Source organism: Oikopleura dioica, chromosome XSR, assembly GCF_907165135.1.
Source record: "Oikopleura dioica chromosome XSR, OKI2018_I68_1.0, whole genome shotgun sequence".
Lineage (NCBI taxonomy): Eukaryota > Metazoa > Chordata > Appendicularia > Copelata > Oikopleuridae > Oikopleura > Oikopleura dioica.
The window spans coordinates 8,765,574-8,789,953 of record NC_137294.1 but is presented as its reverse complement, the minus strand read 5'-3'; the positions used below and the strand labels follow the sequence as shown (position 1 = coordinate 8,789,953).

The following is a 24,380-nucleotide window of genomic DNA, read 5'->3' as shown; positions in this document are numbered from 1 at the left end:
TTTCTTTTCGGCGGCTTATCTCTTATTTACACGGATCATAAAGGGCTTCATTGAGAGGATTTCGCCCACGAAGCATTTTGACCACAAAGGGCCCTACGTTCAAAGTCGTTTTTTTCCTACAGTGATTAGTGGCAGTGGAACAGTAACTCATAGTGACTCATCATCAAGGAACTACACGCAGAAGGATAGAAGCGCTACAGATCTACAGAAGTGCGAAGGGAATTGTTTACTCAGTTTTATGTTACGAAAGGCGAAAGAAACGGGAAAATAAAAAGCTGGGACGTGGCCGAGCTGCACCGGCCGCGGGATATTTTACTTTCCGTAGCGGCCAACTAACCTCTTACATTTTAAACATGCCCAATTAAACACGCCACCTTGATCAGTATAATTATCCATTCACTTGCTCAGCATAGAGAAATCATGCAAAAACATAAATTTGACAAACACATTATTTTGACGCTAAGAAATACAGACTTTTCCAAAGAGTCAAAATTGAGCATTATTTTCTCTAATATAGATGCACGCTTTATTATGAATGGTCAATTCATAAAACGAACAACTCAGTTAACTGCTAGTCAATCTCCATGGCGTCTGGGTTGAAGTATCGCTCCAGCCATGGGGTCGCGTGGAAATCTTCAATCTCTGGCCGGTTTCCGGGGTAGAAAGACCAAATATCGTTGAGGATGGGCTGAATTCCGAGATTGTCGGGGATCTCTGGACCGACTTGAGCTCCTAAATTAAGCAGACTTTAAACTTGGCAATCACTTGAAACTATCTTACCATTGGCTTGCTCTTCCATCAGATCACGCAGCGTCGAGTCCCGGAACGGCATCGATCCTGTCAGAATGCAGAAAATCATACATCCAAGAGCCCAGATATCTACGCTCATGCCAGAGTACGACTTCGTTTGCAATATTTCAGGAGGAGCATAAGCAGCAGAGCCACAGTAGGTGTCCGATCGGTCCTCGGGTCTCATCACTCGAGCAAACCCAAAGTCTGATATCATCAGCCTTTCGTTTTTTCCAACCAAGATGTTTTCCAACTTCAAGTCGCGGTGAATAATGTCTCTTTGGTGAAGATAAGTGATACCTGAAATTAAAAAATAACTCGAATCTAAATCTTTAAAAATAAAAACTAGCTTGACGAAAATTATCTGTTTCGTTATCGAGATGTAGGTCGAATTTACCGCGAACAATCTGTGCACAAAAATTCGTCGCCCTTGGAAAGTCGTTGTAGCCAGAAAGATCGTGAAGTCGCAAGTAATTGAGGAGATCTCCGTGGAACGCATGCTCGACGACGAGAATGACGTTCTTTTCGTTATCAAAGTGAGTTACATATCTAAATATATTTTGTCAGCCGGAACGTTAAAAGACGAGTTCCCACTTGATGACGTTTCGATGATCGAGAGTTTGGGTGACTTCGATCTCTCGGTGGAGAAATTTGTTGAAAGACTCAACCTTGTCGGGTCTTTCTTTCGCCGGGTCGAGTTTGTAGATGACTTTTGCCGCCAGAGCTCGCGGTGGATCCTTAAAAGAGCGCTCTTCTATGTTTTCAGTGAATATCTACCTCCTCGGGGTTCCTTCTACAGTGGAAGACATCACCGTAAGCGCCACTTCCAATATGGTTGATCGACTTGATGCCTGGAGCTTGAGATGCGGGCGGAAACTTGGGAACAGCTGGTGTTCTGGAGCTCAAGGGCCTTTTGTTCTTTCTATCCCTGAGTCTCACAAGATTACCAGGCATCTCGAAATTGCCCTGCTAGACGAGGTAACTACCAACACTCGTCAAACTCATTTTTTGACATTTCCCCTACCTGCTGGAGAAAAACGAACTAACTGACGATTTTCAGAAAAATATTTTTATATAACATTGAATCTAGAAAATTTGAAAAAAAACAACATTCAAATTTGGCTTATTTCCGGTAATTTCATCGATTGAAATCATCATAGTATGTGGATTTAACAATGAATGAGCTCTAAAACTTATTGTTTATGAAAATGTCTAAGGATGAGATTCCGCAGGGATAAAGAGTGAAAACGAGACCACCTTTGAACCAAATTGTTAATTACTAATGAATGAAATATCTTAACATTTCAATCCAAAAAGATTCAAAGGGCTAACTTTATAATTTGTCAAGTTTTTATTCAAAACAATATATAGTTGAGTTTGCAAGGCAGGAAATAAATAATAAGGAGAATTGTTGAGAGTTGACTTCAATCGAAAGTGGAACAGTTCTAGGCACTCCTCTGGTAGTTAATAAAGTTAATTTTTTGACTTCTGATTATCGATCATCCTCGACACCGGTCTTGAACACGTATTCGGCGAATGGATCAAATGGTTCATCGCTGTTTATTGGCTTCTTCTCAGTTACAACTTTGCCGTGCTTCTCTTCATGAATTTTTTCAATCCGATCGTAAGCCTTTCCCACATCCTTGTCAAATGGATAAATCAACCAAGCTTTTTGGGAATACGTATTTTCCGACATTTCAAATCGAGTAGAATCATTCTTCTTATAGTAACCCTTCCCGTTCATGATTTCTTCAAAGGCTTCCGCTTTATCGCCAAGCCAAAGTAAATGATTTGCCCGCTCGATTCTCTTAATTTTTTACTTTTTGACGCTCCGAATAATTAATTACCATCTGAGGAGCAGTCTTCTCAGTCTTCTTCTCGGTGCAAAGTTTATCGTTGCCATCGTCGACCTGTTCTATTTGGTGGAGGGAGGCTGGACCAATTTTGGATCCACTAGCACCAGCAAAAATGTCGTTGCCGTCGACAACAATACGGCCTTTTCCGTCTTTCTCGCTGAAATTTAGCTTTGAAGATTAGGAAAAGCGGGTCGGTACTTACAGCGGAACAGTCGGAAGTGAATTTAGCGGAAAATTGGAATTACGCCCGCTTGGCTTTCGAACTTGGCCTGCTCCGACACGTTTAAGTTTCTGCATCTTTGATCGACCAAGAAGTTGGCCATGAGAGGATCGACGCTTCTGAGCCGGTCTGCACACACTTAGAGTAGCACGATGAGGATGATGGTCAGAAACGTATTTCGTTTCAGATAGAAGGTCGGAGAAAACGCCCGGTGATGTGTCGTTTCTTTCAGCGGATGCAGAACCATGGACGATCTTTTGAATCGTCTCTTTTGTACGTACTTTGTCTTCCATCGTTGCTTGTTAGCTTGATACTCTTTTAAAAGGTATGAAACGACTTCTTCTCAAAAAGTCCGAAAGCATAAACAATTCTAGAGATTCTAGAATGCTTCATCGTATGTGACATGTGAATTCGTAGAGATTTTTTAAATATTTAGTCTCGCCTGGTCATAAATGCTATAAAAAGGTTATAAATTACAAGCAAATAGGTTTTGTTAATTGAGTATTAAGTTTTTCCTTCGCAAAGTTTATATATTTGAATGAAAAGGCAAAATCAAAAGTCCTGGAGAGGGCCTAAGTACCATAGAAGGTCCTTTCCTAAAATTGGAGCTTTTGTGCCTTCAGTAGTTGCGTTTCTATTCAAACAAAGTTTATGAATCGCTTTTGTTGACTAGAAACGAACCAATAATGACGAGCTCGTACAGCCATGGGAGAACACTCAAATGTAAACGGACCGCTTTTCAAAGTGGAAAAACGTTCCTGCTTCTGTTGAATTCGAAGAGAGCTGCAAATGGGAACCAGAAAAGGTCACGGAAATGATTACCCACAGAGAATTGAAGACACAATCAATGGGCGCACTTACGAACGGTAAAGATTACGCTAAAGATAAATTATTAATTTCAAACGGTTATTTACTTCATTTGAATCCAAAGAATCAAAAACTAAGGACCGAACGAAAATTCATAAAAGATGAAACAAGGGAATTCAAAGCGAATATTGGCTAAAATGAATATATATTTTTACTGGAAATAGAGATAAAAGTTTTATCTAAAACAAGGAAGAGTAAACAGTGATATTAATTCAGCCACGTCTAGATTTTCGCTTTGAAGCTTTCTTGCCGCTTTTTCCTTTCCGTGTGTCCTTCTTTGTTACTGTCATTTTTAAGACAAAATTTGTTACTCACTTGTTGAGTGTGCGAAGCAATAGTTTCGTCGTTCTTGATTGCAACTGCTGCTCGGCGCCATTTCAAAGCTTAATTTACGGAAATTGCTGAAAAATGATAATGACTTTCCTTGGTTGTATTTTTGTTCTTTGTCTAGACAATCAGCGATGAAGTTCATGGCGAAAGAAACACGTTCTTCAGTGAGAATAGGCGCTGGACTCTCATTTATTGCCTCAAAATTCGATTCATAAATGCGGCAAAATAGGCTGTAACTAGGAAAAACCCTACCTGGAGTGCGTATTTTTCGCTTTTTCATAGTCTTTAATCATTTGGCAAAAGTTTGCGACTGCAAGTTTATTCGTAAAAAAATCCTCTTCGAATTGTTTCAGTCTCTGGGAGAGTGGAAGACTTGTTTTCGTTTAACGCTAATAGCATCGTCTTCGCCAAGAATAGAGGCCGGGAGAGGAACATTTTGCTCACCTGCTTCTCAAAATTTTCATGAAATATCCTTTTTAGACTAAATAATCCTTCAAGTAAGAAAATATTTCCTGTGACATCGCCGGTCTGCAAATTAATAGAGAACGACGAGCAGCAGCCGCGTTTTGCATTTGTGCCTACATGCTCCCAGTCTTCGCCATTAAAAAACATCATTCCCATATTCTCTTTTTATAGAAAAATAACGCTCTGAAGTCGGTCCGACCGTTTTTATACCCAAGAGATCTGATAACCGGTTCGCGCCTTTTTACGTTTTCTTGTGTTTCGTTTTGTTCCAGCCATTGAAAAGTATTTTAGTGGAAAGTTCCTCGGAAAAGGCGGGTTCGCGAAATGCTTCGAATTTCGGAGAATTCGCTCAGGTGGCGGTGCAGACCTCTTTGCTGGGAAAATAGTTCCCAAGTCGCTTTTGGTGAAGCAGCATCAACGCGAAAAAATGGCACAAGAAATCAAAATTCACCGAGAACTCAATCATAAAAACATTGTTAAATTTTACGCTTCATTCCAATGCGACCGCTTCGTCTTTATAGTTTTGGAGATCTGCAAGAAAAAATCCTTAATGGAGCTCCACAAGCGTCGTGGACACATAACAGAACCGGAAACTAGGTATTTTGAGGAAAAAAAGAAATATGTTTAATCTGTTTAAGGTATTACATGTTTCAACTGTGTGAAGGCATTTCTTATCTTCACCAAAGAAATATCATTCATAGGAAGCGTTAAAACATGTTATATTCTATTAACATTATCAATATTATAAAATAAACAGACGTGTAAAACGCAGAAAAGAGACCTGAAGTTGGGAAATATTTTCCTTAGCGACGAGATGTCAATTAAAATCGGTGATATGGGTCTTGCAACACAACTCGAGTACGCTAGCCAGCGCAGGCGAACTCTCTGTGGAACTCCTAATTATATCGCTCCGGAGATTCTCGTCAAAAAGGAAAAGTTCATTGATTTCTTCATCCATTCAATGAAAGGGTGCTTTCTGAACTTGATTAGGGACACTCACTTGAAGTCGATATTTGGTCTACTGGCTGTATAATGTACACACTTCTTGTCGGGAAGCCTCCATTTGAAACGAGCTCACTAAAAGTACGCTCTTCATTTCGGACTCGCGGTTAACTTTGAGTTTAGGAAACGTACTCGAAAATAAAAAAGTGCGAGTACACGATTCCAGAAGACAAAGTCGGTCCTTCCGCTTGCTCGCTGATTACACAAATGCTGAGTTCAATGCCGGAGCGGCGGCCTAAAGTGAATCAAATCCTAGAACACGATTTCGTCAAAATCGGTTACATGCCTAAACGACTTCCTAGGAAAGTGACCGGAACAAGCAATCAAATCAAATTTCGCCCTTTCGGTCACTCAGGAAAGTTCGGCGCTTAGCTGCCCACCGCGATTGACGGAAGAGCAGATGAGCTTCAGTGTAACTAGACAGCCAATGATTTCAATAGCAAAAGACAACGAGGAAGAAATTATGCAGCCTGTTATTAAAAAAACTACCCAAGCATCTTCAGAAGATCTTCGAGCCCAAGAACAAGCAAACGGAATCCGAGATTTAAGGACTCTGCTCAATATGCTAACTGATATTGCTTTAGGTAATTTTGATGCTAAACTGACTATTTATTTGTTGTTTAGAAGCGAAGGAACTAAACAGTGCAGTTTTGCCGGATGATTGTGAGCATCCAAGCTCATCACCTATTTATTGGATATCGAAATGGGTCGACTATTCTGATAAGTACGGAATAGGTAAATACAATGATGAGGACAACATTTATTTGACTGCGCAGTTCAACTCCTCCTTCAGTCATTTTCATAATCAATAGATAGAAAGGCTAAAATTAACGAACATTTACATCTGTCACTATGACAATCTCATTGGTAATATTTATGTAAACGCTGGTAATATTTTCCATTTCTATCTTGATTTTTTGTCTACGTAAGATATCATCCGTTTTGACGACAACTTCAGGATACCAGCTTTGTGATAACTCTGTTGGAGTGCTTTATAACGATCAAACTCGAATGATTCTTCACGAAGACGGAGAACAAGTCCAGTATCTTACGAAAAACATGAAGGAAGAAATGTTTCGCCTCTCTGTTGATAAGCCCGAGTTGAAGAAGAAAGTTTCCCTCGTTAATTACTTCAAGAAGTACATGAATGAACACCTCTTGAAGGCATGCGATTCTATTTCATTCGTCCACTAATATTTCCAAGGCTGGTGCTGCGGTAGCGCCGAAAGAACCTGACCAGCTAGCTCGACTTCCATTCCTCCAAACGTGGTTCAGAACGAGGAGGGCAATATGCCTCTGGTTATCTAACGGTTCTATTCAGATCAACTGGTTCGAGGTTGTGCTTCTTACCAATAATCTTGCTCAATCACTTTTTAGAGCCATGAAAAGATAGTCCTCTGCTCCAAAATGAAAGCACTAACTTTTCTTCTTCAAAACGGGCAATCGATAACTTACAGTTCCGACTTGATTATTAAACATGGAATAACAAGGTGCGCTGTTCTAACTTTGAGCACTCATGAAAACAGTTCTTCAGTGATCTGAAAGAGAAGATCAAGTACGCGCGGAACATGGTGAAAAAGCTCATGCGCCCTTCTGACTCAGGAACAAGCTCGGCACGAACGACCACTACACCCCAGACGACTCCCCTGAGAAAAACCTAGTTCTATTTTCGATCGGTGTATTCTATTTTATTATTTCGACATATGAATATTTTTTTAATAAAACTCACTGCCCACGATTTAATAAAATTAACACGAGTCTGAAAGTCATTATTTTTTTATTTCTGCAAATTAAAAATACGGAAAATGATCAGGAATGAATAAATAAAATATGGGTTCGTGTTGTCTTCGAAACTAGAAGTGGCTTTTGGGGATTCATTGCATAGAATGTGCATATGCTACAGATCGTAGTACGATCATTGTACACTATTACCTTAAATAACTGTATCCGCGGATTTCTTAATGTAATTCGAGTGATAGATGGACTGAGAAATATATTCTTGAATGATATAAACTTGCGTCATCCATCTCGTAACATTATATAAAGGACCATTTTTTCCTTTCAAAATCTTACTTATGCTTTTATAAGAGTTCGTAATCGGCGCTAGAGTTTCTCGTTCGAATATAATATATAGTGTATTCGCAGGAGAACAATTGCCAAAACGAAAAACTCAAAGTCTTTTTGAAAAGAAATCGTCGATGAACGGAACACGCAACTGTGCCAGACCGCTCAAGTGTCGACTGTGCTGGCGGCGCTTCAAGTACTCTGCCTGCATGAATGACCACATGCGTTTGGACCACAAAGACACTATCATGCTCCTGGTGCAACTACGTCAGGCGCAAAGACGCGCTAAGGAGCAACTAGCATTCCGGCAAAAGGTCGCCGAAATCATCGCCGCCAGTGTAGAGGCCAAGGATGCCGTTAAAGAGCCCGTCCGAGTTTCTGTCATTCGGCAAAATCCGGTTGATGTTTAACTTTTGCTGAAACAGTAACTTTATTGTTTTTGTTTATCGAAGAATAAAAAAAAAACGAAACACTCTTATTATGTTTGAGCTTTTATGAATCCCTTCCTGAAGATTTACTATTTGTTGATAATCGAGCGTAATATCGTCTTTCCCATACTTGCAGGAGAGTTTGTCACATGAATACCAGCATCTTTCATTGCTGCGATTTTCGCTGCCGCAGTTCCTACGGTCAGTTTGTACATTTTTGTTGAGATGTTCGTTCTTACCTTTTCCGCCAGAAATAATAGCCCCTGCATGTCCCATCCGTCTTCCCGGTGGTGCAGTCACGCCAGCAATGAAGCCTGCAACGGGCTTGTGATTGGGCCCAGGTGGATTATGCTTTTTAGATATTCCGAGGCAGCTTCTTCTGCTCCTCCGCCAATCTCACCAATCATCAGAATGCCTCTTGTTTTTGGATCTTCGAGGAAAAGCTCAAGGGCATCAATAAAATTCGTTCTGAAATTCGTAAGGCTTTATTTAAAAGTCATTTATCTCACCCACTAAATGCATCGCCTCCTATTCCAATACAGTAAGTTTGTCCGAGTCCCACTTCTGTAGTCTGCTGCACGGCTTCATAAGTCAGCGTCCCTGACTTAGAGACAATACCAATTATTCCGTCCGTGTGAATATCGGCTGGCATGATCCCAATTTTACACTGTTCAAGGATAATAAAAATAACTCTTTGAAATGAGATACTTGAGGGAAGAAGAATATCCATTCCTGGCCCGCTCGAATGATACCTGGACAGTTGGGTCCGATCAATCTCGTCTTGCCTTGGCGAACTAGTTTAGTTTTAACACGCACCATGTCCATTTCTGGAATGCCTTCTGTAATGCATACTGCCAGAGGAATCTCTGCCTCGATTGCTTCTTCTATTGAAGCAGCCGCGGCAAAAGGAGGAACATAAATAGCGGTTGCGTCAGCGCCCGTTGCTTCCATGGCTTCTCCGACATTGTCGAAAATTGGTAGGCCAAGATGAGTGGTTCCTCCTTTGCCGGGAGTGACTCCGCCTGTTGATTGGATTTACTTTTCTGGACTTACTTAACATTCCCATTTATCAATCTATCAAAGTTGACCTCAAGTAAATTCCGGAAACCCTTTCCTACAACCTGGGTACCATAATCCATTGCTCCCATAGCGTGAAACGTCCCTTGCTTTCCTGTCATACCCTAAACTTTCTCATATGGCTGCTTATCATTTCACGGACTTACTTGAATTATTACTTTCGTATCTTTCCCAATGAGCATGTTCTTCCGCGTCTGCGCGTATATTTCTGACAGACATACTTTCGAAAGTCTCATTTTCGCTGAAAATCGAGATTTTTTTAGAAACTGCTTTCAATGAAGGTTTTCTCTTTGAGTAATCGATCGGCTGCGCCTCCGTCGATTGAACAAAGAGACGTCAGTGAAGCCCAAACAGAGCATCGTGACTCACATCAATTTTATTGTGAAGAAAATAGTAAGAATAATTCATTAATCAATTACTTGAAGAAAAGAAACAAAACAAAATTATGTTTTTTCAATTTATTTGTCCGTCAATGATGAATTTGGCAGTAACTGAATTTGAAGACTATCACAATACGAGTTAGATCTTTGCAGGCAATTTTTTGAGGGATAGTTCAATTAAACATAATTAATAATCGATAAATGATAGAGAATAGAAACTGTTTTCAATGGATCAGGAAGTAGGGTCATTTTCTGCTGGTTTCTTTTGATTTCGCTCAGTTGTCGAGAATTCGCTCCATTTGGCATTTGAATTCAGCGGTAATGTCGAGGCCTTCCATGTTCAAGGTAGGAGACGATTTTGGAGGTTCGTCATCTGGGTGTGCGGAGAAGCTGCCGATTCTTGCGGAGAAGTTCAGCGGTTCTGGCTCATCGTAACCAAAGGTAAAGGATCCGTTCGGCATTGGCATTGCGGGACCGTCGATTTGCATCTCTGTCTCATTTGCCACATCATCGAGATTGGAGAGACCGGTATCGTTGTGTGTTCCCGAGTAGGCGCCGGATGATTCGAAGTCGCAAACCGCTTCGGGAGTAGGAACACGTCCAGCAGTTGGGAAAGAACTGTCCATTGTGCTGAGATCTAGCGTACCGTGGTCGATAAGTGGTGGAGAGAAGTCAGGATCGTATCTAACATCGAATTCAGATTGAGAAGTTCCTGCTCGTGACTCCAAATCGTCATCGCTGGTGCTGGCCGAATAGTCGTTTTGAAGGGGTACATCCTCAATCGCTGGTCGTGGAAGAATCTTGTTTGACTCGTCATCGACGAAACCTGGAGTGGATTGGGCCGGGGTGACATCGTGGATTTCATCGAAGGTTGGAGCAAGCGGTACCTCTGGATTCGGAAGTGGCATCTCTGAGTCTTCCTCGGTGTGTCCAACGAAGATGGTGTCCGTTGGAGCTGGTGAATATTGCTCGTACTCAAGGGGCAGAGACTTCTTGTTTCGCTTCTTCGCAGTTCTGATGGGGTCGCCGTGAAGAGGTAAGGCAAGTTTGGCATTGCCAGCTCGTGTCTGGGATCTTGTAGCGTATCTGCTCTGTTTTGCTTGGCCTCTTGTGACGGTCATATTTTCAAGGAAAATAAGTATTGTATTTGAATTTCTTACTGAAATTTCCGGAAAGTGGTCGCTTTTATTGGAGCTTCGCGATAAAGAGGGCGCTGTTCCCGTCCGATCACCCCGTCGGCGCGTCACCGACTGTTCGTTAGTTAGATCCAGCTGTTTCCAACCTGATTCCGCGTTGGTGATAAGCTTTGATCAGATCAAAGGACTTCTGGAATGTATTTCCTGCAATTAATAACGCGCTAAGTGATTCGATTAAGAAAGCCGAGCAGTAGATTTATTACAATTACCACAAGGAACAAGGGTCTCGTTATAGAAGTATAAAATAAGATGTAAATTTACAGTTTCATAAAAATTTGTATTTACAGTAAGATCGTCTTTTTGGGATAACTAGCAGGTTCCAATTGATCTCAGCGTCTTAAAAAATAATATAAGTATTCTTCAGTTATAATTTCAGACTTGAGTTGAGCGTAATTTCTCTCATGTTTACCTAAGAGAAAGCCAGAATATTTCACAGGCTCAGTAAAAATGACATTCTACAAGGGATTTAACGAAATGAAATGCGTGGCTCTGCAAGGGCCACCTGTCAACTTGTTCTGTTAACAAAACTATTACGCAAAGAGAGAGAAAAAATAATGCTCCAAAAAGGTCTGAGTGTGTTTTGTGAAGTAGATAGATTATGTAAAGTTTCTCGGAGATAAAATATTTAACCCCGGAAGAGGCGATAACGCTTGAAATTTCGTGAGCCAAAGTTTCTTTCTACCTTGGATTATTTGAAAGCAAAAATGCTTGAATTACCTTTCCATTGCAGCATTCAAGTAAATTGGAGTTGTATGAAACACCATTGCAGCAAGCTTTTCCTGTTTTGGGCTGGAATGGGAATCGCTCTGGATACTCGCCGCAGCATTGCATCTTCTCTTTTTTATCGCTTTCGAATCCCTGAAAAAAATCAGCTCTTACCTGCTCCTCGCTGGGCACGGACTCCTTCTTGTTGTTTCCAGTTTGAGCTGAATTATGTTAGCTCAAATAACCGATTTACCAACACCAATTACGCTATTAATAAATGAAATCACTCCTTTTGAGAAGAAAAGGTCTCGTAAATTAGAATTCTCTAAGAATTCCGAAAAAATTACCAAAAGTGCTGGAACGCCGCAAAAAGAGAGCTAAAATTAACTCTTTGAACAAAACACTTGAAATAGATTGGTTCACGTAAGTTTCAACGAAGAAGTTAACCTTTTATAAATCATAACATTATTTGTCTTTGCTAGTTAATAAATGAGCAACTGTTTCACTTCTTTAAGGGATAATCAATGATAAGCTTAGGATTATCCGAAATCCAAAAAAATAACTGGTTGAACATGTCGGTTTCCCAAATCAGGGCGCGAAAAAGGTCCCAGTGGGTTTAGTTATGTGATTTGAAAGAAATACCGTTCGGGAGCGGTGCCGCATTTGAAGAAACTGTGGTCGGCGCTAAGGTCGTTGCCGCCATCTCTCGGAAGTTGCTATCTTCAAATTCTGATTGCCTTTATCAATTTGTATAGCTTATCATGTGATGAGCTCCAGCAAATAAACATTACATCTAAAAACCACCTTCTTATTTGCAAATGTTCAAAAAGGCTTCCTAAAGGGATGTTTTTCTGGTCAAATCGGAGCCCGTCTTCGACTTCTTCGTGCAGCCACTCGCGGGAACTAAAACCGACGCACTGCTTTTCCATTTCAAAGCCGCCGATCAGGTGGTCGTTCTCCTCCCGCCACTCGTTTGCTTGTTCGGCAATTCCCACAGCAAGTGCCTGAATTTTTCGGCTACAGTCGTCCAGAAACAGATAAACTTACATAGTCGCACTGGCAGAGACTGTGTCGGCATGTGCCAGGGGTATTGTCGCAGGTGATGAAATTTTCGCCAGTTTCTTTGTTTTGATGCCCGGAGAAACTTTTCAGCGTTCTTTTTTTACCATTCTTTTAGATGAAATTGTTCAAGGCAACTAAAAACGCGCCTATATCCAACTGCCGATCCAATGCATTCATTGTCGTTATCAATTTTGGCGCAGTGTTGACAGAGAGAATGCCGCCGACAAGTTTCGTCGATTCCGTCCACAGCTGGAACCCGAGACGGCGCTGGAACCACGTCGGGGCCCAGGAGACAGTGGCAACCATACTCGGTGAACTTCGCTGAATTTAATTGTAAGAGTCCCCTTTTCCCGCCGAAAGTCATATTTACAAGCAAGAGCGCCCGAGCCAAGCATGACAGACATCATAAGTTTGAGATGAGAAAATCTCCGAAATTCTGGACGACGATGGCCAGCCGCCGTGCTTTTCAAGACAATGTTCGCTCTGTGTATTTCTTCTATGTTTTCGTAAACACCCTGATACTCGCCAAACGTGATGTTCACTTTAGCTAAACAGAAAGTTATCAAACTAGCTCAATTGGAAAGGGTCTTACCGAGTGCTGTACAATATAAAACATTCTTTATCGAGTTTCAAGTCGCGCTTTCGAAATTAATTCACTATCTAACTAGAACTTTGGTATACTCTATGGACTAGTATTGTAAAAGATCGACTGGCAGAAGCGATCAGTTATTATTCTTCCACATATTCGAACTTGAAAGTCGCTGATAACTTGATGAAACCTTCCTGAAGTAGACCGAACACCTTCATCTTGTCACCTAAAAGTACCTAATTACACACAAGTTCAATTGCTTGTAAAAGCTGTCATTGAAGATATGTTCTTAAGTCTCTACCCTTGAAATGCGTGTCATGCTATGGCAAAAACTTAATGAACGATTCAATTAGCGGCTGAGTAGTTTGAATCTCTAAGACGTTTTTGTGTTAGTATTACGGAAGTTGGAAAGTTTTTTGAACCGCTAAAACGTGTTCGGTTATTGATTTTGGAGCTGAAACCAAGCGCGGTCGGATTTGAGGATATTTCAGTTTCATTTTATTTTTTTGCCGGCTTAGCCCGTAAATAGCCCAATGCGATTTTAGATTCCCTCGCCGCAATCTACTATCGATACATAACTCGAATGGGTACTACTTGTACTGACTTTCCTACCGACGAGCTTATAAATTGAGCTTCCTCAAAAAACTTGAAATCAAAAATGTCCTTGAAAAGAGCGTTAATTTATACCCTGCTAAATGGCTAAAGTTGAGACAGATAGGATAATTGAAATCTAAAAAGCATCTTAGCTCGAGTATCATCCACGTCCCTCAATCTTGAATAGTTTCAGACGCTGTTTCGGAAAGAACGGAAAGTCAATATTTCGATGTGAATGAGGCTGCTCAAAGGAATAGCCCTTCTGAGAGCATTTCTGTTTCGCAACTGTTCACGAAAAAGCTCTCGCGACTTAGTCGAGCTTTGGCGCATTTCTACATTAGAAATTTTGTAAGAAAACGAAACGACCTAACGTAACGTAATCGAATTCATTAAAAGCCCCTTGAATCTTTGATTTAGCTCAATTATTGCGCCGGGATCGTTTAAATTTTGTGCTTTATTTAGCATTTTTTTCTAATTTCCAATAAAAAATCTGGAAAAAATTATTATTTTTATTTTTCAAATATTTGAAAATCATTTAGTTGAAACAAAACTGATGATTCCAATATTACTCAATTGAATTATTTTATAAGAAGTATCCCAGGAATTAATAAATATAGATACTAACTTCAACAATATTATTCTTAAAATTTAATGTTAAAAATTTTAACTATCAAGACGACAAAAAACTGATAAAAATATGCCGAGTAAGATCTCTTCTCCGCCTTATTGAATATCACAAGTAAAAGAAAAGAAATAAGACAAACCACTAGAAGATTCTTTTTTCTCTTTTTCTCTCGACTCACCTAAATCTTGGAAGATAATGACGAGTTCCCGAAATCGTGAATTGTCGACGGCGCGTATTAGCTCCATCTGGACTGCGCGCAGTTGCGCCCTCATTCTAGCGCGCGCGTTTTAACAAGTTTTAAATGCTATGATTCTTTTCATCTTATTTATAGTCTTAATTTTAGAATATGTCGGGGTCCTCCTGATAGCAAACAATTTATAAATTGAAAAAGAAGAAGAACTTCACAGTTGTCTTCTAAGTAAGAAAAATCGTCTCTATGGAAATAATAATATTTTTCAGGATGGTTCCTTCTTAAATAAAGTTCACAATGTGCTTCATAAAAATGGCTTTAAAAGCTGGTTCCGGTACGTAAATCAATCAGTGGTCTACAAAAAGACCGTGTGAATATCTAGCAGCCATTACTTTTTGAAGTCCTGTAGATAGGAAGACCTTTCTGCGAAAACTCACAAATTTCAAAGATAAGGATCTGCAAAGGGTAGAATAAGCAAATTATCACAATGCACAGTATTAACTTGATTGAATTTATTCATTGGGGTTCTCTGAAAAAAGCAGCACTGAAGGGCAAAAATAACTGAAATGTTAAATATGCGTAAGAGTGCGGGGAATGCTTGCTAAATATGGAAATCGCCAAAAATACAACACGTTCTGGATAATTTCGGAGCGTATTACCATTCCTCTGCTTAGAGAAGTCTTAATTTCGAACAACAGAGGCAAATTTGATTTTAACGCGGCAGCAGACCGCAGTCGACACCATCTCTTACTCGTTCCATCAACTTCTAAACTCCTAGCTTCCTCCATAACGTTTCCAGCCTGGCGAACTTTGCAGCGATAAATAATGATAATGAAACTGCACGTTGGACCGAGCCCCTTTGTGTTGGTTTCGGAAAACGTGCCCTTTGAACTAGCGGACAAAACTGCTTACAAAGTGTGGTCAACCCTATTGCCGCCCTATTTTGTTCACAACCGAACTCTCAAAAAACTACATATGGCCGGCTTGAAGCCGGCGGCTTCCTGATGTCAAATGCTGGAGCTGTTTTAGGTAACTATTGTCTTAGCAAAAAGTGATCCACTTTTAGACACGTTTGTTTTCGTGCTGTTTCGTTTTAGTTTCTTGGTATCTTATTTCCGCGCGGGAAGTATTTATCGACATTCCAAAAACATCTTTTTATTTTATCTTCCCTCTCCTTTAACAAAACAGCACAGAGACCCTTGTTAGCCAATTTAATGTCACAAAAAGGGAGATAACAGAGAGCGGTAGAAATGCTTCATTCTTCGAGGCGCGAGATTGCCTCCAGATGAAGTTGCATCCGTTGACGGTGGCTTTGTCGCAGAAGTCTCTTTTGCTTTTTCTTGAGGCTGGACCATTGGACTGGCTTGACGAACTTGGTGCGGGCGGAACAAAGCTTACGCGTGTCGAATTTGCTAAAAATCAACAGGAAGAGAAAAGGAGCGAGCGAACCTCGGATCAAGATTGAATTCCCATCGCTTCTCTCGATTGCATATTGCCTTTAGCTTCTTCCGTGGCTTTCTGCCCTCACTTCCGCATACAAGCTTTGCTTTGCCACTTTTGATATCCCACTTGCCGCCCTTAATTCATCAAATAAACTAAAATATTCGAGGTGGAATAATGTTCTTACAGGGACGATTAAAGGAACACTCGTCTTACACGCATGCCGTGAGTTCTTCTTTTCTCTCTTTGTTTTAAAAGGCACATGCGCTCTGAAGAACTGGAAAAGCTCGATGTCTTCGTCCTGCACTCTGTCAGAAGTAGAGTTCTCTCCCAAAACGCACAGAAAGAAGAAAAAAGAAAAAATGAGCATCTTGCGATTGAGAAACAACAAACTGCTTCTCAACGTTTGTAAACAAATGTTTTCTTTAAACTGGACCAGTGCGGAGATTACGCCACAAGTCTCAGCCCTTTAAATCTAGCCATCGTTATTGGGATTTTCATTTTAATGATTTCTTCTTTTCAAACTTGTTGGTTGATTCTGGACTGCATTTGTCTATTCTACCATTGCGCAATTTAATAGACTGACACTGGCGCGAATTGGTGATGATAATTTCATTTGAGAATTTGACCTTTTACTCTTCTATACAGCCCGTTAGACGGTTCTTTCTCCAGCTTAACGACGTCGAATGTTTAAATAGCGTTTCCTTGAATCGAGGTCATGATCAAGCTAATGAAAAAAGTCAGCTAAATTATTAAAATTAAAAAAAGCACGAGCGGAATTAAGAAGGTACGAAACTCGATAATTCATTGCAGAAGTTAAATAAGAGTCAAAATATGATTTTGAATTTTTTAATTTGATCGGGAGAAGAGGTTCTAATCGAACGTAATAATTGGTTGATTATTTTGGAAGGTGACGAGCACTTGATCGCCCGAAAAATCGACTCTGGACTGAGTGCTAGAAGAGTGGCTACTCCCAGCAGAGCCCTCGGCATTCGTTTCGTCTCCCTCTTCTCCAACTCCTAGAGTCAAAGTTTAAAGTCTTTTCAAACTGATAAAAACATCTTTCCTGATCCAAAATCCTCTTCTTTGTATTCGCTTTGGTACCCTTCGACTGTGAGCAGTAGCTCTTGCCAAACTTCGACAGTAATCCCGCTTGAAATCAATGTTACAAAGAATTGAGCGAAAGAGTCACTTCTGTTTTGATTTACCGAAAATGAGCGCGAATTTCGCCACCCCAATCTAAAAAAGGGCTTATTCGATTCAAATTTGAAAAAGCCAATTGCCTTGATGCGCGGCGACTCCATGGGACTTGATCATTCTCACGTACTTAATATTCGAATTTGAAAGCTGATTTCTACGTCAAAGTCAAAGTTAGCTCACAAGAATGGATAACGCCCCGCCGATGAAGACCAAAACTAGAATTTAAAAATGATAAGCTGCGAAAATCATGATTTTTGCACCAATAATTGAGCCGCAAAGAAGATTCAGCGTCGGGTCTAACAGGGATCGGTCAGAGGCATCTAATTAAAATTAATTTTGAGTTTTGGGAGGACCCCGACCCCGCATTGTTACATCTCATTTTTTCCGCGCACGTGGCTTTCTCTTTTCATTTCCGCTTTAGAAACTCTCCATCTTGTTAGATTGAATCGTAATTCTACTTCTATTGGTAAACCTCATTTGCGATCGAACCAGGCAAACTTTTTAATAAGTACTCACTAACCGAGCGTTGTCGGTTTTTCACACTTCAGTGGGAGCCCCTTCTGTGTTTTCATCCATCCCTCCAGTATCGCCACTTTTGAGAAAGATCGAAAATAAAAATTATGAAGCTCGAGGCAGATTTCATTCATCGCCTTGCGAAGTTAGAGCTGGTTTCTCTTCACCATCAAAGAAAACTCCGTCGTCAATTGGTAAGCGTATTTTTCCTCCGATTCGATTTTTTATGTTGTCAAAGGTAAGTGAGTCCGTCAAGGAACTGGTGGTCTTCTGCGAGAAAAACGAGTCTAGAGACGGTCTTGTACGCGACAATGGACAGAATCCCTTTGCAAGGTAGTCATTTGAGCACTGAAAACTGAAGCAGACCTATGATTTTAGCAATTACTCGAAGACGTTTGTCGATTTGGTCAACTGCTGTGGGAAATAAGGAAGCCAGAGCTCGACGAAGCGTTTACATGTACTTTCAAATGCTCGAAATAAACGACTGTCAATTTTATATATTTTATAACGATAATAAGAATAAATAAATATAAATGACAAACAGTCAAGGAATTTCATCGGGTGTCTCGATGTTAACATGAGGCTTGTTCGGAGCGAGGAAACTCAGAGACCGTTTGAAAGCGCCCTAAAATGCTTGTTCTTAGTAATTTGAATTTACTGCGTTACCGGTTGCTTCTGGTTTTTCTTAATTGCAGGATCTTTCCAATCAGGATGCAGAGTCCTCCAATACGCTATAATCCGTGGTATGAAAGCTGGTTATTCAAGTGCCTTTACCTTCGAGATATTCTGCTAGATGATCGCACGCATCGTCTAATGAGTTCTCGTCGAGTGTGACGTCAAAAACTTCTGGGCAACACTGGCTTAGTTTTTCTGCAGCTACGATTTGTGGATTCGTATGGCGAGACTGACCTTTTCCCCTCGATTTAATCAGTCTCTGTAGCACCTTCAGCGAATTAATTTTTATTTGGACTGAGAAGGGTTCTTATTCAATATTCTTTGTTATTTTCCGTTTGACTAAGAACCAAGCTATTATGGGCGATAAATGTGTTTTGGCAATTTGATTTGGGTGATTAATCATATCTGCATCGATGACAACTTTCTCAAAAGTTTTTGATGGAGACAGACATTTAAAACTAATTAATAAACACAAGTAGTAATAAGTCCCAAAAGTTCTTTTTAACTTTTCCTAGCTGGAGATCTCGCGCTAGGTCGAAAATACGCTCCACTTCAGCCTGCACTTCCACTGAATGAGCAAAATTAACCTTTCAAAAGGAAGATAATCCTACTTAGAGCGGCCTTGTTCTGTCCCTTTTCCTTGATAGCGCGGTCAGCTTGGCGAGCCTGAGACAAATCTTCCAATAGCTTCAGACTGCATTTGTCAAAAATGATTTTAGAAGCTCGAAGCCGTTCCTGCAGAAATTCTCGTGATGTTTACACGTCCATCAAATCTCCGTCTTATAAAATCGAACACTGCTTTCTGCATCATGTCCGTAACTTCGTAGCCCTTCAAGCTTGGGCCAACCATGACGATCGGCCGTACGTTTGGAACGACTTCGTAGCAAGTCTTGGATTCTTTCTTTGAAGCACCTTCTTTTCGTAGAGCACTTGGCGGCTTTGCTCTGAGGATCCACTTTTGGCGCTGATTTTAGTTGATCGCAGGTTTTTCCCTCGTTGATTAGATCGAATGCTTTCAATCTTTGTCGGGGAAGGAATAAATCCTAAGATAATTAATTGCGCTTCTGTTTGTGAGGAGTACTCACCGAGCTCGGAATCAGGGGAAACGACGCGCCCAATCCACCAAAACTCATCGTATTTTTCCTTTATATGCAAAAAGTCATCTGGTTCAAACGACACGAATTTGCCTTTCATAGGTTGAATGAAGAAGAGCGAGCCATGTCAAGGGAGATGCGACCTAAACACGCAAATAATCAAGGCCGATGGATAAAAGACACGACTCTCTATCGATGTCAATACATTCCTTAAATGTCCCTAGAGAGCGCGAACAAAACAAATTATAAGTCGAAAATCTAATTTGGAAAGTCGGAAAAATAAGTCGAGAAAATTCACTGATTCTCATTTCTAAGTTATTGATGCATCAACCGTATCCTATTAATGGAGCGTCGTCGTCGATTTTTCCGTTGTAGCCAAGACTGGTTTTGACAGTAAAGAGCACTGATTTAGATCTTTTGTGAGGTTAACAACTTTTCAACATCGAATAATTTATATTTAGTTTCACTAAAAATACAGATATTTGGTATGAGCTCCTTTCCTTGCTTGCTCAAGCCTCTTTTGAATAATCTTCTCTAGCTGGTCTGGGCGAATCTGCTCTGTTCTTATTCGATCAGGAGTAACTGTGCTCATTCGTTCCACCATTATTGTCCCATCAAAAGCCGATTAAAGGGCCGTTTGTAGTGGCGCTTCTCAAATGTTCGTCGACAAATTTCGACAATTAGTTCAATTATTTTCAGTTCTCTTCCTTGATTCCACCGCTCGAGAAAACAAAGTATGCTGCAAGCTCTTTCTTATCGAACGCTTAGAATGAAGCCAGCTCCTTGTTGACTTTTGAGAATTCGGCAAATTCGATTTAATCGGAGACAGAGCAGCTCTTAGGCGCCAGCGACAATATCCTAATTACCGCCGAGCGAGCTCTCATTCTGCTCCCTCGAGTCTGCTAAACCCTTTTCGCTTTTGGAACCTGACGGTGAATAACACTCGTCTCGCGCCCCATTTGCAAACATTGATTTTCCATGCAAAGTAAAGTGTTTTCATAGGCAAAACTTGGAACACATTGATATTGCGCCCGCGGTAACCTTGATAAAAATAAGTTATTACGCAACATGTTTTTTTACGTCGACACGGACGGGACCGGTCATTCGAATCAACTTGCGTAAGCAGCGCCAACAAAATCTCGTTTTACGGGCCTTTTTAGAGAATGTTCAGCGGCAGTGAGAGTACGACCGAATCTAGTGTTGGCGCTAGAAAACGCAGAAATTGGTCGTCAGCTGCCTCTAGCACTCACTCAAGCATATGGCCGAGAAGCACGAGCAGTTTATTTGAATCGCCGGAAACTGGACCAGGTACAAGGCAAAGAGCTCGAGATGACAGGTAATACAACTCTTTTTATTTTCTTATAAAATAAATTCAAGAAAACGAGACAATGCGACATGGGTACCTTCTATGCAGAATAATACGTTTGCATACGACACAGATGTAGAGAGTTACATGCCTGGAGATGGTTTAAAATACTTGAGTGAAATAAGTGATGTCGAGTCTTCAGGAAAGCGATTTTGTGATGTTTTATTAAAACAATAAGAATTTTGTCTAGTTTTTGCAGTGAATTGGTCAAAACCGCAAAACTAGAAATCGAGATGCCACGTGATCAGCAGAGACCATCGATTCCTTCATTCAGGAACCCCAATCACAACAAGCTCAAAAATCCCCCAAAAGAGAAAAACATGGCGGAATTCGGATGGGGACACTTGCATGAAGTAGGAATGGTCAGATTTGCAGATCGAGACAAATAATGATCAAACAAAAATGATCTATTCAAAGAGGATCCTTTCTGGGAAGGTATTCGTCGACAGAACAAACGGGAGCGTGAATTCAGAATACAACGATCACCCTTGTCTGCGCAAGAGCCCCCAAGACTTCTCAAAATTCGCGGCATTGACAATTCTTTTACCTCACATATTTAATGTATCTGCTCTGAAATTCACAAATCGTTTTTAATAAACTTTACACAAACAACCAAGGATTATTTTTTATTCTTCATATAAGCAGGGAAAATCCACAGTCTCAGTCGGTCCAATCAATATCTTTGTCATTCTTAGTGACTCCCATTTGCGACTTAAACGTTGGATTAGTTTTCTCGATAAACGGGGAGAATATACTTTGGATTTTTCCAGAAAATGCCATCGTTTGGAGTCGGCTGAATCGGAAGACCGGTTTTAACGTCATGCTCGACAGGGACAGAAGCAGATCCATGATACATTCCATTTAGATTAACCTTTGATGGGTTGCAGTCTTCCGCAGGATTTAAGCACCGATATTCCTTAAAAATATAAAGACGGTCCGCTTCAAATCCGTTCCATTAAACCACCATCCGGACTCGCTCTCAGAAGCACAGTTTCTTTGCTCTGTTCCGTCATTATCTCTATCAGCAGTGGAAAACTTCGCTCCTAAAAGACTTCAAGCACACTAAGCAAGCAATAATATGATGATTTCAAACCTGTTGCCCGAGAACTGAAACATGTCGGTTATGTCCACTAAGTCTTCATCAAAGCCGTCAATTTCCTTGATTGCATAGTCCTTCTGCCAGTTTCCGATCATGAATTTCTCGTAAGTAACGTACTGATACGTTTTTCTATCGCTTGCAATGTAAGCGACGAGTCTGCTTCCTCCTTCTCCGTGAGACTTTTGAACGAAGTACTGATATTCTAGGCCCAACCACTGCTCTCCATTGCTTTTATCATTATCATTACTTATTTCGAAGCGTTATTATACCATTCTGGGAGCATAAAAGTGCGTTGCGGATTCGGGCCGCGATACGTGTTTGGATAGTCGTCGGGCGTGTAGGAACCTCAATACTCGATTATTCAATGTGCTAGATGATCTCACCGTCGTCAGAGTGGTACGGGCTATAATATGGCTTCTTGCACATAGAGGTGTTTGAATCAGGAACACTGACTTTGCGATTAGGGTCCAATCCACTGAATTAATTTTGAATTATGCTCTCGAATTCTAATTCTTTACTCGTTCCCTCTTCGATAGTCGTTGTACCAGTCAGGAGACTCGCCCACTCCGACAGGGCACCCGAAACCCATTACATAGTCATCCCAGTTTCGGTTGAAGCAAACTTCACCAACGTATCGACTTTGAATAACAGTGTACGCTCGTTCTGGGTCAAACATGCAGTCTACCCACTTAGGCATGAGTCCGGGGCGTGGCTGAAAAGGACCGACAATTCGATTTTTAGAAAATTCCTTGATACCTGAATAATATATTTTCCAGCTTCCGGCAACTTGCAATGCGGCCCCTTCGCCGCGTCAACAAGAATGTCCTGGCACGATCTTGGATACTTGCCTTGTGGATCAGATGTCGGACCTTTCCAGTATGCCCTCGTATTCAATGGCAGTTCTGGCTCATCCGATTTTGTCGTAGTTTTTGTTGTTGGTCTTGGCGTTGCGCTTGGCTAATTTATGATTTCTTAATTTGCACAATAAAATCTCTTTATCAATATCAATTACAAATTTGAAACCATTTTCTTATTTGCATTAGCGACTGCTCCGATCGCGGCGACTCCTACAACTGCTCCAACGTGCTCAGGCCTTGGTCGTTTTCTGCGCCTCTTTCCACCTTTTCCTGGCCGCTTTCTTCGTTTCCCTCCTGCGCCGCCAGGACGACGTTTTCGTCCGTTTTTTCCTTGAGTTTTTCTTGTTGGAGACGTACTTTTTGCTTCAATCTCTTGAATTAGACAGCATACTAGCAGAAGGAAAAAAATAAATTTTGGCCACATATTTCAAGTTTAATCCTTTAAAAGATCAACTATTAAGGATCGATTCACTATAATCCCATGTGCCCTTGAGACCTTCACACGCTCGAGGGGTTAACAAAAGTGAGTTACACAAATTTTATTTTGATTCTTCATTTGTTTTGCCGGGAGTACGTATTTACTCAGGGCTTATGCGTAAACAATAGCTGCTAATAGTAGGCTACTGCGAAAGAAAGGAGATGCTCCCTTTTGAGACCCAGCTGCGGATCGGCTTAAAGATATTTAATTGTAACAATTTCGTTTTTCTTGAAAGTTGCCCTCTAATCTTTTTACATGACCTGTAATGATGAGTAGGAATATTTTTCTGACAGGTCGGAAAACTTCTAATGAGTCGTGTTATTCACTAGTCGTCTAATATGCAGCACAAAAATTGATATAAGCTCTCAATTTTAGTGCTTATTCCATAGAGTTTGAGATATTTGAACCTATTCGAAAGAGCTAGATTTTTCCAAAATGAAAATTCACAGTTTTCTTGCAGTTCTAGCTGTGGGACAAGCCGGCAAGAAGGAAAAAACTCGAGATCCGGAAAAGCACCTTCGTCATATCGTCAGGCAGACAACAAGCTTGGTAGACACAATTATTATTTAATTTTTTAAGTTTAGCTTTTGCAACAGTCTTTAACAAAAGATATAGATTATATGCCATGATTTATCTCATTTTAATTTTAGCTCGGAGAAATGGCCCCTTATTTGCGAAAACATGAAGACTGGGAGGCAAAATTTAAGAGAAACGCGGACAATTTGCTTGCAACTTACAAGCGAACCCGACATAGGTAATTTTGAATATTTAAAGTTTAAATTTTAAACACGCTCGTTTTCAGATGCGATCTTATCCAAGAACGAAACGGCGCAAAAGAAGGAAACCGTCGGCGGCGTAGAGAAGTAGCGAGACCATTCTTTGAGTCTGTCCTGAGTGTCGAGAAGACTAATCGATACGACATTTCGTTGGCCATCAAACAGGTAGATCGCATTATGTTATGATTGAAAAAATATGTTTTAAAAAGGTGACCACGCGATTTCGACGTTGGGCAGACGCGCATGTTGCTGCTTGCCGAGGAAATAAGAAGCACAAGCGTCAGCAACAAAAAATGGCCAAGTGGAGAAAGAAACTAACAAAGCACTGGAATGAACACAAAGCTGCACTTCAATCGCTTTGAACACGTTTTAATATATACAGTAAAGTTGGAGGAAACTATACTGATTTCTTTTTTTTGTAATAAACTTAAGCCATGAATATT

General features: G+C 40.6%; 9 protein-coding genes, 2 long non-coding RNA genes and 1 pseudogene across 13 annotated transcripts; 4 read left to right on the top strand and 8 right to left on the bottom strand.

The window, feature by feature from the left end:
* Positions 1 to 505: 505 nt before the first annotated feature.
* Positions 506 to 1,771, bottom strand: LOC145708018 (NUAK family SNF1-like kinase 2). The gene is made up of 5 exons (XM_081785626.1): positions 1,567 to 1,771; positions 1,384 to 1,526; positions 1,187 to 1,338; positions 781 to 1,089; positions 506 to 732 (listed from the first exon to the last, which is right to left on the bottom strand). The coding sequence occupies exons 1-5, from the start codon at positions 1,741 to 1,743 to the stop codon at positions 572 to 574; spliced, it is 942 nt and encodes a 313-aa protein (XP_081641752.1). The 5' UTR covers positions 1,744 to 1,771; the 3' UTR covers positions 506 to 571.
* Positions 1,772 to 2,180: 409 nt separating this feature from the next.
* Positions 2,181 to 3,276, bottom strand: LOC145709661 (uncharacterized). The gene is made up of 3 exons (XM_081787357.1): positions 2,848 to 3,276; positions 2,637 to 2,802; positions 2,181 to 2,596 (listed from the first exon to the last, which is right to left on the bottom strand). Exons 1-3 carry the CDS (start codon positions 3,156 to 3,158, stop codon positions 2,282 to 2,284), a joined length of 792 nt encoding a protein of 263 aa, XP_081643483.1. The 5' UTR covers positions 3,159 to 3,276; the 3' UTR covers positions 2,181 to 2,281.
* Positions 3,277 to 3,489: 213 nt separating this feature from the next.
* LOC145707859 (serine/threonine-protein kinase PLK1-like) lies at positions 3,490 to 7,287 on the top strand (annotated as a pseudogene). Its single transcript, XR_014134775.1, has 11 exons — positions 3,490 to 3,731; positions 4,819 to 5,124; positions 5,166 to 5,243; positions 5,305 to 5,449; positions 5,518 to 5,610; positions 5,653 to 6,113; positions 6,154 to 6,264; positions 6,488 to 6,693; positions 6,734 to 6,865; positions 6,907 to 7,019; positions 7,064 to 7,287. The product of XR_014134775.1 is annotated as a serine/threonine-protein kinase PLK1-like (transcript).
* Positions 3,859 to 4,118, bottom strand: LOC145707861 (uncharacterized). Its single transcript, XR_014134777.1, has 2 exons — positions 4,048 to 4,118; positions 3,859 to 4,007 (listed from the first exon to the last, which is right to left on the bottom strand). It is a non-coding gene; the product is annotated as an uncharacterized LOC145707861 (long non-coding RNA).
* Positions 7,288 to 7,295: 8 nt separating the features above from the next.
* On the bottom strand, positions 7,296 to 9,399 carry LOC145707857 (succinate--CoA ligase [ADP/GDP-forming] subunit alpha, mitochondrial-like). The gene is given in 7 exon segments (XM_081785443.1): positions 7,296 to 8,217; positions 8,261 to 8,375; positions 8,378 to 8,489; positions 8,531 to 8,688; positions 8,730 to 9,037; positions 9,130 to 9,202; positions 9,245 to 9,399. Coding segments are annotated over 7 exon segments (963 nt in total). The 5' UTR covers positions 9,335 to 9,399; the 3' UTR covers positions 7,296 to 8,110.
* A 1,483-nt stretch (positions 9,400 to 10,882) lies between these two features.
* Positions 10,883 to 13,251, bottom strand: LOC145708469 (uncharacterized). 2 transcript variants are annotated; one of them, XR_014134835.1, is made up of 7 exons: positions 13,034 to 13,251; positions 12,812 to 12,988; positions 12,588 to 12,762; positions 12,427 to 12,523; positions 12,022 to 12,383; positions 11,392 to 11,600; positions 10,883 to 11,010 (listed from the first exon to the last, which is right to left on the bottom strand). XR_014134835.1 is itself a non-coding variant. In XM_081786138.1 (3 exons), exons 1-3 carry the CDS (start codon positions 12,080 to 12,082, stop codon positions 10,984 to 10,986), a joined length of 297 nt encoding a protein of 98 aa, XP_081642264.1. In that variant the 5' UTR covers positions 12,083 to 12,105; the 3' UTR covers positions 10,883 to 10,983. The 2 variants fall into 2 exon arrangements, 1 of the variants encoding a protein (XP_081642264.1); XM_081786138.1 differs by lacking the exons at positions 12,427 to 12,523; positions 12,588 to 12,762; positions 12,812 to 12,988; positions 13,034 to 13,251 and having other exon boundaries at positions 12,022 to 12,105.
* A 2,390-nt stretch (positions 13,252 to 15,641) lies between these two features.
* On the bottom strand, positions 15,642 to 16,283 carry LOC145709494 (uncharacterized). Its single transcript, XM_081787181.1, has 3 exons — positions 16,067 to 16,283; positions 15,889 to 16,016; positions 15,642 to 15,851 (listed from the first exon to the last, which is right to left on the bottom strand). The coding sequence occupies exons 1-3, from the start codon at positions 16,247 to 16,249 to the stop codon at positions 15,695 to 15,697; spliced, it is 468 nt and encodes a 155-aa protein (XP_081643307.1). The 5' UTR covers positions 16,250 to 16,283; the 3' UTR covers positions 15,642 to 15,694.
* Positions 16,284 to 17,583: 1,300 nt separating this feature from the next.
* Positions 17,584 to 18,135, top strand: LOC145709756 (uncharacterized). The gene is made up of 3 exons (XR_014134935.1): positions 17,584 to 17,786; positions 17,831 to 17,925; positions 17,971 to 18,135. It is a non-coding gene; the product is annotated as an uncharacterized LOC145709756 (long non-coding RNA).
* A 1-nt stretch (position 18,136) lies between these two features.
* On the bottom strand, positions 18,137 to 19,461 carry LOC145709172 (voltage-dependent L-type calcium channel subunit beta-1-like). The gene is given in 8 exon segments (XM_081786853.1): positions 18,137 to 18,217; positions 18,259 to 18,323; positions 18,367 to 18,691; positions 18,774 to 18,835; positions 18,879 to 18,946; positions 19,005 to 19,212; positions 19,215 to 19,310; positions 19,353 to 19,461. Coding segments are annotated over 8 exon segments (1,014 nt in total).
* A 1,018-nt stretch (positions 19,462 to 20,479) lies between these two features.
* On the top strand, positions 20,480 to 21,304 carry LOC145707852 (uncharacterized). Its single transcript, XM_081785437.1, has 3 exons — positions 20,480 to 20,697; positions 20,739 to 20,869; positions 20,953 to 21,304. The coding sequence occupies exons 1-3, from the start codon at positions 20,525 to 20,527 to the stop codon at positions 21,114 to 21,116; spliced, it is 468 nt and encodes a 155-aa protein (XP_081641563.1). The 5' UTR covers positions 20,480 to 20,524; the 3' UTR covers positions 21,117 to 21,304.
* Positions 21,305 to 21,339: 35 nt separating this feature from the next.
* LOC145707844 (uncharacterized) lies at positions 21,340 to 22,807 on the bottom strand. The gene is made up of 7 exons (XM_081785430.1): positions 22,583 to 22,807; positions 22,345 to 22,538; positions 22,210 to 22,301; positions 22,096 to 22,171; positions 21,821 to 22,054; positions 21,483 to 21,778; positions 21,340 to 21,438 (listed from the first exon to the last, which is right to left on the bottom strand). Exons 2-6 carry the CDS (start codon positions 22,521 to 22,523, stop codon positions 21,628 to 21,630), a joined length of 732 nt encoding a protein of 243 aa, XP_081641556.1. The 5' UTR covers positions 22,524 to 22,538; positions 22,583 to 22,807; the 3' UTR covers positions 21,340 to 21,438; positions 21,483 to 21,627.
* A 755-nt stretch (positions 22,808 to 23,562) lies between these two features.
* Positions 23,563 to 24,370, top strand: LOC145708329 (uncharacterized). Its single transcript, XM_081785989.1, has 4 exons — positions 23,563 to 23,710; positions 23,812 to 23,915; positions 23,964 to 24,102; positions 24,147 to 24,370. Exons 1-4 carry the CDS (start codon positions 23,597 to 23,599, stop codon positions 24,297 to 24,299), a joined length of 510 nt encoding a protein of 169 aa, XP_081642115.1. The 5' UTR covers positions 23,563 to 23,596; the 3' UTR covers positions 24,300 to 24,370.
* The last annotated feature ends 10 nt before the right edge of the window (positions 24,371 to 24,380 follow it).

What these genes read in the sequence shown, in the direction of transcription:
- LOC145708018 (XM_081785626.1), bottom strand. Translation starts at nt 1,743, where the DNA reads ATGCCTGGTAATCTTGTGAGACTCAGGGATAGAAAGAACAAAAGGCCC. An exon ending in TTGTGCACAGATTGTTCGCG is followed by an intron (nt 1,090 to 1,186) that starts GTAAATTCGACC and finishes TTTTAATTTCAG; the next exon opens with GTATCACTTATCTTCACCAA. An exon ending in GATGGAAGAGCAAGCCAATG is followed by an intron (nt 733 to 780) that starts GTAAGATAGTTT and finishes TGCTTAATTTAG; the next exon opens with GAGCTCAAGTCGGTCCAGAG.
- LOC145709661 (XM_081787357.1), bottom strand. Translation starts at nt 3,158, where the DNA reads ATGGAAGACAAAGTACGTACAAAAGAGACGATTCAAAAGATCGTCCAT. An exon ending in TCACTTCCGACTGTTCCGCT is followed by an intron (nt 2,803 to 2,847) that starts GTAAGTACCGAC and finishes GCTAAATTTCAG; the next exon opens with CGAGAAAGACGGAAAAGGCC. An exon ending in AGAAGACTGCTCCTCAGATG is followed by an intron (nt 2,597 to 2,636) that starts GTAATTAATTAT and finishes TAAAAAATTAAG; the next exon opens with AGAATCGAGCGGGCAAATCA.
- LOC145708469 (XM_081786138.1), bottom strand. Translation starts at nt 12,082, where the DNA reads ATGGCGGCAACGACCTTAGCGCCGACCACAGTTTCTTCAAATGCGGCA. An exon ending in TGCGGCACCGCTCCCGAACG is followed by an intron (nt 11,601 to 12,021) that starts GTATTTCTTTCA and finishes AACATAATTCAG; the next exon opens with CTCAAACTGGAAACAACAAG. An exon ending in TTGAATGCTGCAATGGAAAG is followed by an intron (nt 11,011 to 11,391) that starts GTAATTCAAGCA and finishes TTATTTTTTAAG; the next exon opens with ACGCTGAGATCAATTGGAAC.
- LOC145709494 (XM_081787181.1), bottom strand. Translation starts at nt 16,249, where the DNA reads ATGCTCATTTTTTCTTTTTTCTTCTTTCTGTGCGTTTTGGGAGAGAAC. An exon ending in GTGTTCCTTTAATCGTCCCT is followed by an intron (nt 16,017 to 16,066) that starts GTAAGAACATTA and finishes TGATGAATTAAG; the next exon opens with GGCGGCAAGTGGGATATCAA. An exon ending in GAATTCAATCTTGATCCGAG is followed by an intron (nt 15,852 to 15,888) that starts GTTCGCTCGCTC and finishes GTTGATTTTTAG; the next exon opens with CAAATTCGACACGCGTAAGC.
- LOC145707852 (XM_081785437.1), top strand. Translation starts at nt 20,525, where the DNA reads ATGTTCAGCGGCAGTGAGAGTACGACCGAATCTAGTGTTGGCGCTAGA. An exon ending in CAAAGAGCTCGAGATGACAG is followed by an intron (nt 20,698 to 20,738) that starts GTAATACAACTC and finishes AATAAATTCAAG; the next exon opens with AAAACGAGACAATGCGACAT. An exon ending in AAGTGATGTCGAGTCTTCAG is followed by an intron (nt 20,870 to 20,952) that starts GAAAGCGATTTT and finishes CCGCAAAACTAG; the next exon opens with AAATCGAGATGCCACGTGAT.
- LOC145707844 (XM_081785430.1), bottom strand. Translation starts at nt 22,523, where the DNA reads ATGCCTAAGTGGGTAGACTGCATGTTTGACCCAGAACGAGCGTACACT. An exon ending in GACTATCGAAGAGGGAACGA is followed by an intron (nt 22,302 to 22,344) that starts GTAAAGAATTAG and finishes AAATTAATTCAG; the next exon opens with TGGATTGGACCCTAATCGCA. An exon ending in TTTCAGTTCTCGGGCAACAG is followed by an intron (nt 21,779 to 21,820) that starts GTTTGAAATCAT and finishes GTGTGCTTGAAG; the next exon opens with TCTTTTAGGAGCGAAGTTTT.
- LOC145708329 (XM_081785989.1), top strand. Translation starts at nt 23,597, where the DNA reads ATGAAAATTCACAGTTTTCTTGCAGTTCTAGCTGTGGGACAAGCCGGC. An exon ending in TCAGGCAGACAACAAGCTTG is followed by an intron (nt 23,711 to 23,811) that starts GTAGACACAATT and finishes TTTTAATTTTAG; the next exon opens with CTCGGAGAAATGGCCCCTTA. An exon ending in TACAAGCGAACCCGACATAG is followed by an intron (nt 23,916 to 23,963) that starts GTAATTTTGAAT and finishes GCTCGTTTTCAG; the next exon opens with ATGCGATCTTATCCAAGAAC.